The sequence below is a fragment of the Solanum pennellii genome, chromosome 8 (assembly GCF_001406875.1).
Source record: "Solanum pennellii chromosome 8, SPENNV200".
Classification (NCBI taxonomy): Eukaryota; Viridiplantae; Streptophyta; class Magnoliopsida; order Solanales; family Solanaceae; genus Solanum; species Solanum pennellii.
In genome coordinates, this window is record NC_028644.1 from 25,346,537 (window position 1) to 25,358,819 (window position 12,283).

A 12,283-nucleotide genomic window follows, 5' to 3' on the forward strand; every position below is an offset into this window, starting at 1 on the left:
ATATCCTAGCTTGAAGGGGGGTATTGAAGAGTATGAAAAGAGTGTTGCTAAGAGTTAATTAGTAGTTAGTTATTATTGTTATCCAGCTGTCAATATCCTATTTGTTCATTAGTTATTAGTTACATTTTCTGTTAGTTAGTTACAATGAAATTGTATAAGTACATATTAGCACTGTAAGCTATAATAACAACTTTTCATCTTTTCTCATTCATTCAATCAACAATTTTGTCAATTTGCTGGCTCAAAGAAAATTAAGTTGAATTTTAGTCAATTAGAAATTTTGATACGTTCGATATCACTACTTCACAGTAGCAATATATATGAAACTGAAATGTCCAAAGACTCGTTCCATTTAATTTCAAGATGACGAAAATGACTTCTCAAAACTTGTGAATTACGTACTGTTATTAAAATTTTGAATAAGTCAAAGAGCGTCAATAAAATAAGGTAGCTCATTAATGTAGTAACCACTTTTAATGACTAACACACAAAGAATCTAGTCTAGGCAGAAAATTCAGTAAGGCTTTTGATCATGAAGAATAAAATCATCACACTTAATGATTCTACAAAAGAGAATTCAAGGATAGTCAAGAAATTTCAATTATTACCCAAAAGTTCTATACTCTGTGTTTTTAGTAATATGATTAAACTAATAACTCCTTGTTTGGATGCTAATCTTAGAATAAGTTAGATCATGATAGAGGATGAAATAATAAAATAAAATAATGAAAATATCAAAAAATATCCACAAGGTTTCTCAATTCCTTTTTATACTAAAGTGAGAAATAATTTTACAAATAAATCATTTTTAAAAAAAAATATTAAAAAAATAAATTATGCAGTGTATATTATTTTTTTATATAACAAACCAAAGAGTTAGTAATGAGCAATACAAGACTAAATAATTATAGCATAATTTGTGTTTGAACAAAATAACCTTCTGACACGATCTAGAAAAACAAATAAATCATAGATTTAATCTAATAAATTTGACTTGATATAAAATTTTATAATAAGAAAAAAATCAAAACTTTTTTTAAATACTAGGTGTTTAGTGTGATTTTGAGTACTTTTTACATGTTTAGATCCAATTACGAAGATGCACCCAAGGAAATATTATGAACTTATTATTAATCTTGAATAGACAAAAATGAAATTACAAATTTACTGGTCCTAATTGATGTTGCAATCAGACTAATCAAGCTAGATATGTAAATTTCCTAGAGCAACATTGAGTAGAAATCCAATTAAAAAAAAATCTCTGTAAACCGCTACACTCCTTAAATGAAATAAACTATATTCCAAACAAAATTGCCATAGAAAACAGTTTTTCCATCCATACGTTTCTGAATCATTTAGCTTTTACCAATCTGCACCAAAAAGTATACAACCTTGCGTGTATATAGTCATGTAAATGGTTGGCAAATATCAATGGACCAACTTTTAGTAAAATCAACAAGTGCAATGCGAAAAGAGTTTTCATAATTACAAGTATACCTCTCAAAAATTTTAAAGAACACAATAATTTATTTGATGATACAACTTTAATTGTGTTCTTATCTTTATTTTCTCTATTTGGTCAACTTGTGTTTAACCTACTTAATCTTTTAGAAAGACAAAAAATAAATTAAACAAAACTAATTCACCACAAAAATACAAATGGCTCAACTAGTAGACGAAATAAGAATAGAATCAATAGCATTTTGATCACAATGATAGCTCATACTTGTATTTTTAGTTAGAATACCAGCTATGATAATTGGAGTAAACTCACTCATCTAATACACTGTTTCTTTTTAAAAAATCAGAATAGCTATAAAAATCTCTTTCATAAAACAAAGGGGTGAGTTGACATTTTTTGATTGAGAAGAAGAGATCAATTATAAAAATGAAAAGTCAAAACTGAAAAATCAAAATGATGAGGGAGAGTTCCTGAATAGAAGGTTCTTGAATTTTACAACAAATGACACGTTGAAATTTAATCTTCCTTGAAAAATCTGAATTACCCGTAAATTGAAATATATTACCTAGCTATAAACATACATGTTGATACTATTTTTAGATATGTTAAAGTAACATTTTTGTGGCAGTAAAAAATTTCATAAATAAAATGTAAGAATGCGTCCTCATTTTTTTTTGCTTAACCAATAAGAAAATAATGTCAACTAAAGTAGAATCAACGGCACAAACCATACAACTATTCCATCCATTTCAACTTTATATGAAATATTTTAAATTTTAAATAATTTTTAAAAATATTTTTTTAATAATTTAAATTGTCAATTATTATGACATTAAATATGTACATTATATTAGAAAAAACTTTTTCTTTTTCACACACATTCTGTGTCACAAAAAAGTGATTGTGGGGTGGGGTGAGAGGGGGGGGGGAGGTTTATAATCCTAGGACAATCTCCCTCTCCTTTGACTTAACAAAAGTCATCAAAGACACTAATGATATCTTGATATGGTGTGATATCTTTTATTTGATCAAAATTATTACTTTTTCTGTTTAAGATTTTTTATTTTTTCAATTACTTGTCCATTTTTAGTTTTTAAATAGTAAAAATAAAATAGACATTAAAAATGAATTATTTCTTAAAATTTTAAATTGCACAAATATAATTAAATAACTATATTTTATAGTATGTAGTGTACAATTATTGTTAAATGGAAGGAAAGAGTACCATATTCATACATTATTTAGTTTTAGCAAAATAAATCAAGAATGGTCACAACTCATACTGACTTGTTAAATTCCTATTATTTGGAATGATGTTTTGAAATCCCAATCATCAAACAAATAGAGAAGTCAATATTCAAATTTCTTCCTCTTTCTCCCATGTGTTTCCCCCTCTCTTATATACTTCTCCACATCACTACTCTATGCTTTCTCCCTCCAAAATTGTTATTCACTATACTATTTTTGGAATATTTAATAATATTTATTTATTTTATGAAATTAATTGATAATTTTATATTTTGTTTCTAATTTATACTTTTCATTAATTATTATAATTTTTTAATTGTATTTTTTAAGATATTATATTTATTATATTCAAACCATAATTTAGTGAAATTACCCTTGTATTTATAGCTTCTTAAAAAATGCTCAAAATCAATGAACAAGGTATTGTTGGACAGAAAAAGTATTAAATATGATTTATAATTAGTAAATCAAAAGTCGGTCTCTTAATTGTTATAATTACACTTCTTAAACATATTTATAGGTTAAAAAAAGGACGGAATACTATGGTCTAATTCAAAGAAATGGTTCCGCTAGCCGCTGATGAATGAAGAGTGGAAATTCTACAAAGAGCCCTTAACTCTCGATCTTCCATTCACCTCATGTATATGTTTTCTAAATCTACGTATGATAAATGTCTGACTCTTTTTGTTGGGTTTGAAAGGAATCAATGTCATGCGGAAGTTTACAATTACAAATTGCGAATTGAGATAGTGATAAACAAAATAACAGAACTCACCGCATGAACAAAATTTTTAAATGTCTACATTGTGAATGCATTGTTGTTTGGTATAAGAAGAAGGGTATTCAATTTATAGTGTTCTAAAATTTTCCTCTAAGAAAAGAATCACCAAATATGGTAATGTTTTGACTTTCTTTTTCAACAGAAAAATATATTTCAATTATGGTAAAAAATGAGAGTAAAAATCTAATACCTCCCACCCCCCACCACCCCCATGAAATAAACTTTGTTCTTAGCAACTTCGGAAAAGGGGGATCCAAATAGGTTCAACTTTTAAAGTTCTTTTGCATCGTTTTCATGCAAAAGAAATGACTGTAGATTTAGGTAAGTGAATCAGTCGCGAACGTATAACAAGTATTTATTTTTTCATAAATATTAAAATTTGAAGTTAAATCAACTTCAAATTCTTTTCTATATATGTACCTTCATAATTTAATTTGGTAATACTGAGTTATTGTTTCGTTATAGTGACTAATTTTATTGGGATTTTTTTTACTAAGTGACACTAATTATATTTTCTTTTTCAATCATTAACATCTTAATAAGCTAATCAATTTTTATTTTTTAACTTTGCTATAGGCAAAATTATGTCATGTATAATATAAAATGTAAAAAAAGATGTGTTTCATTAGGGATCCACGTGCAAAAAACTAGTTATGAAAGAAAAAAAGAGAAAAATGTGGTTGACGTCCAATTTTTTTTTTCTGATCATCCAATGTCCCCTCTCTCTATCTATCTCATTCTCTGTGTTTATTAAAAAATGTCCTCAAATCAAAACAATTTCTTCAACAATAAACCAAAGCAAGCCCCTTTGAAATAGAATGGTGAAGGGACCAAAAATGGTGTTAATGAATCAATGTACAAGTCAGAAATAAGAAGAAGATTAATTGAAGGTTTGCATACTAATAATAATATTAGTCATGCAGACCTCAAACATAATGGAGGACGAAGATGTTAGCCCGAACGCTTCATTACAAAGGAATGGATCATTTATTTGTGTTGCAGCACCATTCTTGTATGATAAGTTACCTGAGGAACCCCTTAAGCTTTCCATCCTCAAATTAGATGGCTCTTCTTTCGGTAATTATACCTACATTTCTATATTCTATTCTATTCTATTCATGTGTATCCAAAATTTTATTAGTTGATTGAATTTTGAGATTTAATTGTAGATATTGAAGTGCCTAGAAATGGTAACGTGGATGATCTCAAACGGTCCGTGGTAGAGGCCTTCAGCTATTGCAAGATTTCATGGTATGTATTAGCTAATCAATCAATTGTTCCTTAGACTGCATCTACTTAATTATTTGAATGTGTTGTGATTGCAGGTTACATGTATGGGGGCATTTTTGTCTGAGTTATGACGGACAGAAACTACTTTCAGATGATGATTTGATAGGAACCTACGGGATCAAGGATGGCGATAAGGTTTATTCTCTTCCATAGGATGTTTTCAGAAAGAAATATTTATATAATCTGATAGTTGTTGTATGCTTGTTCTATTATATTGGAAACTGCATTCTGGAAAAGGGGATGATAGTGGAAAAATGATCTTTGATCTCCTAATCATTCAAGCAGCGCGTAGCCACAGCCACCCCAGAATGTTCAATTGGACACCCTTCATCGGAAAACTACATTGTACAAATATGTCAATTCTAATGAATGTCTATTTGAATGAAGGAGTTCCAGATTCATAACCCCAAATATTACAATATTTACACCCTTCTGGCTCCACCATTGCTTTCAAGATAATAAAGATGATATATTTGGTATAAATTGATCATAGGCAATAGCTACACACATACACAACTAGGATCTCTTAGATATATTGTATAATCCATACATCTTCGACTTGATTTTATGCATACCACATTATTGATGTGCACTTATATATTATTTCTTTCATGTAACTGGAATTATTTGAGTATTTCTTTGATACCCTAACATTGATAATTTTGCAGCTTAGTTTTGTGAGACATGTGTCGGTTGGCCACAATCCAAAAATGACGCAATCAGAGGTCAACCATCAGTTTGATCCCAAAGTGTAAGTTGTATAATATTGATTCCATTGGATATAGTTGTTTTTCATAAATTCAACTATTGTGCGATGTACAAGTTGTTTATTTGTTTGAGCTAATATTGTTGGAAAACCTACTACTCAATCTGCAGATCCAACGACTTTGATGGGCTTAAAGGTGAAGAAGAGGATAATCATCATGACCAAGATGATGAAGACAACAGTTCAGAGGACGAGTATAATGGATGTGGTGTTTCCAATTGCCAGTACAGGTTATTTCATTTATTTAGAGGATTATTCTCATATCAGAAACTGGAAATGTCAGAAAGAAGAGCGGAACAGAAGACAGAGTAATGCCATCAAGATTCAACAATATATACTTAGGGATCAGAGTTGTAAAAAATAAGTATTATGACTTTGGTGGAAATAAAGCATGCACAACAATAACCAACAATTTTTGCAGTTCTAGGACTTGAACATCTATTGTAATTGACAATCTATAGTATTGCCTCTTTCCGGACAATGCAATTATTTTTGAAAGAAATTTTTTATGTATATATTTCGAAAGATAAATGGTTTAGTCCATCAGTTATTACATATCATACCAATACTTACTCATACCTTTAAGCATATTATTTGAAATGATTGTCCAGTCAAGGAAAGATAGCAATGCTCACTTAACTATCAATTCTTTTCATAGAAAGTCATTCAATTATCATTTTCTACTCTAAATTCATTCAACTATAATTTCATGTTACTCAACCTATTGAATCATTTTTTTCATTAAAATTTGCTAACATGGGATTTTCATTCTTTACCAAAATTTTAAGAACCAAATTTACATCTATTTATATCATTTAGTGACCCGCCCATTCTTTCCCTCTATGTTCTTCTTCTCTTTTCTTTTCTTTTTTTAATTTCTCAATTTCAACCTCTTCTTCACGTATCAATAATATATCAAGATTGTTGTAATTTTACTGATTTTGAAGTTGGAAGACAATTATTTGATGCTTGGGAGAACAGAGAGGTTATGAAAACTTTAAAAAAAATGGCAGAATGACCTGATAGACCCTCGTAGTTGGCTCCGTTTGTAAGTTGGACCATTGTACTTTTGATTTTGCCAACTAAACCTTTAAACTCATTCAAACACAATATTTCAAACCCCTTTCTCATCATTTGTGTGTGTAACATTCCGGAAAATCATATGTCTAATGAAGAGCCAATATGCCCTTAGGATAGCCTATTAGGGGTACATAGGCACCCCAATGCCCATTATTGAGAAATATTGGGCATAATATAGAAAAATTGGCTAAGGGATATTAGTCAATTTTCTATATACGAGTAAGAAATATACTTTTTGAGTTGTCATACCCCAATCCAAGATTGTTGTTCAATAAATGTACCTGCAATAAAGACCCTAAGCTAAAAGAAAATCCGTTATGAATAGTTTCACACAAAGTACTAGGCATCCAAGTGTCAAGCCTAGTACCATTCCACATAACCATTTAAAATGATCATGTAAAGCAGTGCCTAAGGACATAGTGAGGGTCCTTGGGACAATAAGTAAACATTTCCAAATGAATTATAAATAATTGTTAGTTAGGAAAGTGCAACCAACCCATGTGCAAGCACATGTGCAAGGTATGTGAATAAGCTGCCAAAGGAGGGGACCACCCTAACCAAATTCAGTTAGGATAGTTAAGGGGATACGTGCACAAGGGACCAATTCATGTGGGGCCTAACCTCCCTACCAATTTTAGACTCTAACCTACTGCCCCAAATAGCTAACTAACCTAGGACTAACCTAAATGGACCCACTAGTGCACCCGACAACCTAGGATCAAAACCGGGTTGACACTAACCTAGTACTAGTTAAAGAGACAACCTAGTACCTAACCTAGGATGGTCCAAAAGGTTAGTTATAGTCCTATCAACTAAGGGGTACTTTACTAATTCCCCTAGGTTACCTAATTAATTTATTTAACAAATTAATTAATTAATTTAAAAAGGGCTAAAACAAAAACTACAAAGGAAATTTTTAGATTTTGGTTAAGACAAGAAAGGGACAACCTAGTACCTAACCTAGGATGGTCGAAAGAGTTAGTTAAGGTCCTAACAACTTAGGGATACTTTAGTAAGTATCCTAGGCTACTTAATTAATTAATTTAGCAGCTTAATTAATTAATTTAAAGGGTCAAAACCAAAATCACAAAGAAGTTTCAAGATTTCGGTTGAGACAAGAAAAAGACAACCTAGTATTTAACCTAGGGTGGTCCAAAGGATTAAATATGGTTATAACGACTTAAGGGTACTTTAGTAATTACCCTAGGCTACTTAATTAATTAAATTATCTATTTAATTAATTAAATTAAAGGGGTCAAATCGAAATTCTTATGGTAACCTAGTATAATGCAAGAAACATCCTAGTACTTAACCTAGGATGGTCCAAAAAAGTTAATTTTGGTTCCAATGTTTTAGGGATACTTTAGTACTTACACTAGGTACCTAAATTAATTAAATTAAGGATTTAATTAATTAATATAAAGTCAAAATATTGACAAAAATCATAGTCAACACCAATTTCTAGATTTGACTAAGTGTTACATTTTCCTATGTTTAATCAACGTAGGAGGGGCATTTTGGTAATTAGTTAATTAGTTTATTAAATTAACTTATTAAAACTAAGTTGTATAATTCAAGATCTGTTCTTAAACTTAAAAATCACGTTCAAATTCATAGAAAAAAAGGACGCAAAACAGTAAGCAAGCGAGGGAAAAAGAACTAGAAAATTTCATTGATTCTCCTAGGCGATTTGAAGGTTTCTCCAAGTTTTCGTTCAAGATGGTCTTAGTAGATTAAGTTCTACATAGGGTATGGGTTTCTCTCCTGGACTTCTTTCTCCAAGAGAACTTTCTTTCGAATTATTCAAAGATCTTGAAAACTAGGGTTGTTTCCCGTCATTCTTGTCGAACTCCTTTCCCTAGTATCCTTGTTACGATTTCAATGTTGAATATGTTAGAAATTATGTTGTTGGTATGTGGTGCTGCCTGATCTTAATGTGTATGGTTTTTGATGAAATGATGATTGAATGAATTTATTAATTGGACACGTTTGATGCTAAGTGTTATTATGTGAACTAAAAGAATGATACTATGTTAAATAATCAAAAGATTGGCTAATGTATAATGTATAAAAACTTAAGCATGTTGCACATGAAAATTGGCTTATGCCGACAAATATGGTTATAAAATCTATGCGCAATTGTTTATGCCAATACTAATCGTATGCCAATAAAATGGCTAACAATACATTGTCTAAAAGTGATGTATGGAAATGACTATAATATTATGTTAAATATTTAAAAAATTGGCTAATGTATAATGTATAAAAACTTAAGCATGTTGCACATGAAAATTGGCTTATGCCAACAAATATGGTTATGAAATCTATGCCCAATTGTTTATGCCAATATTAATCATATGCCAATAAAATGGCTAACAATACATTGTCTAAAAGTGATGTATGAAAATGACTATAATATTATGTTAAATAATTAAAATATTGTCTAATGTATAATGTATAAAAACTTAAGCATGTTGCACATGAAAATTGGCTTATGCCAACAAATATGGTTATGAAATCTATGCCCAATTGTTTATGCCAATACTAATCGTATGCCAATAAAATGGCTAACAATACATTGTCTAAAAGTGATGTATGAAAATGACTATAATATTATGTTAAATAATTAAAATATTGTCTAATGTATAATGTATAAAAACTTAAGCATGTTGCACATGAAAATTGGCTTATGCCAACAAATATGGTTATGAAATCTATGCCCAATTGTTTATGCCAATACTAATCGTATGCCAATAAAATGGCTAACAATACATTGTCTAAAAGTGATGTATGAAAATGACTATAATATTATGTTAAATAATTAAAATATTGTCTAATGTATAATGTATAAAAACTTAAGCATGTTGCACATGAAAATTGGCTTATGCCAACAAATATGGTTATGAAATCTATGCCCAATTGTTTATGCCAATACTAATCGTATGCCAATAAAATGGCTAACAATACATTGTCTAAAAGTGATGTATGAAAATGATAATATTATGTTAAATAATTAAAAGATTGGCTAATGTATAATGTATAAAAACTTAAGCATGTTGCACATGAAAATTGGCTTATGCCAACAAATATGGTTCTGAAATCTATGCCCAATTGTTTATGCCAATACTAATTGTGTGCCAATAAAATGGCTAACAATACATTATCTAAAAGTGATATATGTAAATGACTATAATATTATGTTAAATAATTAAAAGATTGGCTAATGGTTCATACATATTAAATTTAAATATGAACATACGTAGAATTGACACATGCCAACAAAAATGGTTATGTAGTTTAATATACAAAGGTTGAGGCCAATACTAATCATATGCAAATCTTGTGTAGTTAGAGTATCAAATGATAATATAAAAACTTCTAAACTAATTCAATGAACCCATAATAAAGGGCATGCTACTCATTGGGACAACTCCCAACATGCAAGAATGACATATGAACACATGAAACTCATTGAATGAAGTTCTCATCGTCCATAAATGGTGATATGAAGCTACTACACTAAAGTAAGTAAGTAACGTGAGTTATAACATAATTAAAGGGATCAAAATTGAAGTATGTGATCGGAATGTGGTGTTAAAGGAAGTGAGACATGTCTTACTTACACCTAAGCTACTATGTTAAAAGAATACTCACGAATGAAGGTGTTAGAATGTGTTAGACTAGTCACATTAACACCTAAGGATGATATGTAACGACAATTCACATTTCATCAATGTAAAGCAAGGATGTTATGCAAGGACAATTCACATTTCATCAATGTAAAGTAAGGATGACAATTCATCAAAAGAGAAAGTAAATCTCAACCTAGAAGCAAGCCTCCACAATGCTTGAGTCAATACTAGAAGATAAAGAAGAAATGAACATTCATGTGATGAGGTGAGTAATTATGTTAATCTATGATGCTAATGAAAATGGTAACAACATGATAAGAGGCTAATGTGAAAGATGAGAGCAATCTCAAATGAGCCTAAGTAAATGTTACCAAAACATACTCACCTATGAGAGTGTAAAGTTAATAAAGAGACCAGTCTCTATGTACACTCTAATGAAAGTATTGAGACTGATGTATACTTAATACTAATGATGAGGTGAGAAATCATCTATTAAGCTATGATATCCTCATACTAGAAGCCAGCTTCCATGATGTATGAGTTTAATGAAATGGAACTTTATACTAAGCACCGATTGGCTAGCTATGAGCGGTGATGCCTTCTTTCGGGAAGGGCGGAGGTTCACGTAACTCTCATGAGATGAGACTGTCCGGCATGACGGGTATGGGTCTCCTTATATCTCCTAGTCCTCGAACCTATACTGCCAATATAGGAATCTGGCGGGGTTCGATTCCCATGTACGCTAGCATGTTTTGGGTCATTTTGGCCGGTGATTCCACCTCTTTTCGGTGTGGGGTAGACACTGAATTTCATGATGCTCACATGATCTATGTCGGTTAAGGTTGGAGTTCCTCACTGTATGAAAGATAATGGAATGAACGATACCGAAGGTGTTTGTGCAACACAATCAAAAGGCGAAATCAGATTCAAGTAATGACATTAGGTCATTCTTGGTCATTGCACTTCATGATCCCGATGAGAGTCTTAAACTTCATCCTAGGTATAGCTGGTGTTTACATCAGCCTACGAATGAATGAAATGAATAAGGTGAAGTACGAATGAAGAAGACTCTGTGTTTGCTAAAGAAGGCTCTCGGGTTGAGGTCCCATATGTTGGGCCCTCACTTGAGATGTCTTATGCTACATCAACGATTCTTAAGTCTCGTGTATATGAAATATATAATATATAAAACATGAAAGTAATGAAATCAATGGCATGATCAATAGAGAATTGCTTATGAAAGGTAATGAATATATTGTGTAAAGAATGACACAATATAAGTTAGGGAAATCATTCCTTAGTCCTTGGATTACTTACATTGATTCATTGTGGGTATGGGACTAGAATGAATCATTGCACTTGTAAGTAAAACATAAGACTAAAAGAATTATTGAATTACACAACAACAAGAAGAAAAAGACTGAAAAATAATCTAAGTGTACAAAGAGGAGCTCTCGGCCTAAGAGGATCAAAAATCTCAAATCTTCACCCGAGTTGTTATAAATTTATGAAAATGATAGTAATGTCTTGTAATCATATAGAAAATGAGTTGTGTGATTTAAATGCATTAAATACATCATATTCATACCACAATTCACAACTAACGATTTTGGAAAGTCAAGTGACTAGGCTTTCCAGAAATAACATGTTGTTTAGGGAGAGCTTTCTTTGATCATGCATAGCCTTATGTATATGTGTGCATACACCCATACTTAGTACAAGTGGTGTACTAATGTAACGACCTGTTTAGTCGTTTTAAGCAGCAGATTTTATTTCTGGAAAAACTGTGTGAGTCGACGGAACCCACGACGGACCGTCATAGGCACGACGGACCGTCGAGGGGGTCTCGTTCCAAAACACTTAGAATTCTGAAATTTGGGTACTGAAATCGACTCTCTGAACTTCGTGACGACATGGCAGGACGGACCGTCGTGGGCACGACGGACCGTCACAGACTCTTCAAGGAAATTGAGTCTCTGAACTCTGTGACGGAGCAGCAGGACGGACCGTCGCAGGCGCGACGG

At 31.2% G+C, this 12,283-nt stretch overlaps 1 protein-coding gene across 1 annotated transcript; it reads left to right on the forward strand.

Annotated features, from left to right (window-relative positions):
* The first annotated feature begins 4,224 nt into the window (after positions 1-4,224).
* Positions 4,225-6,107, forward strand: LOC107028206. The gene is made up of 5 exons (XM_015229250.2): positions 4,225-4,568; positions 4,661-4,742; positions 4,817-4,916; positions 5,450-5,532; positions 5,658-6,107. The coding sequence occupies exons 1-5, from the start codon at positions 4,409-4,411 to the stop codon at positions 5,857-5,859; spliced, it is 627 nt and encodes a 208-aa protein (XP_015084736.1). The 5' UTR covers positions 4,225-4,408; the 3' UTR covers positions 5,860-6,107.
* Positions 6,108-12,283: the final 6,176 nt, after the last annotated feature.

Bases quoted from the DNA above. Each gene is read 5' to 3' on its own strand.
- LOC107028206 (XM_015229250.2), top strand. From the start codon at position 4,409: ATGCAGACCTCAAACATAATGGAGGACGAAGATGTTAGCCCGAACGCT. The intron at 4,569-4,660 runs GTAATTATACCT...ATTTAATTGTAG, and splicing joins ATTAGATGGCTCTTCTTTCG to ATATTGAAGTGCCTAGAAAT. The intron at 5,533-5,657 runs GTAAGTTGTATA...CTCAATCTGCAG, and splicing joins CATCAGTTTGATCCCAAAGT to ATCCAACGACTTTGATGGGC.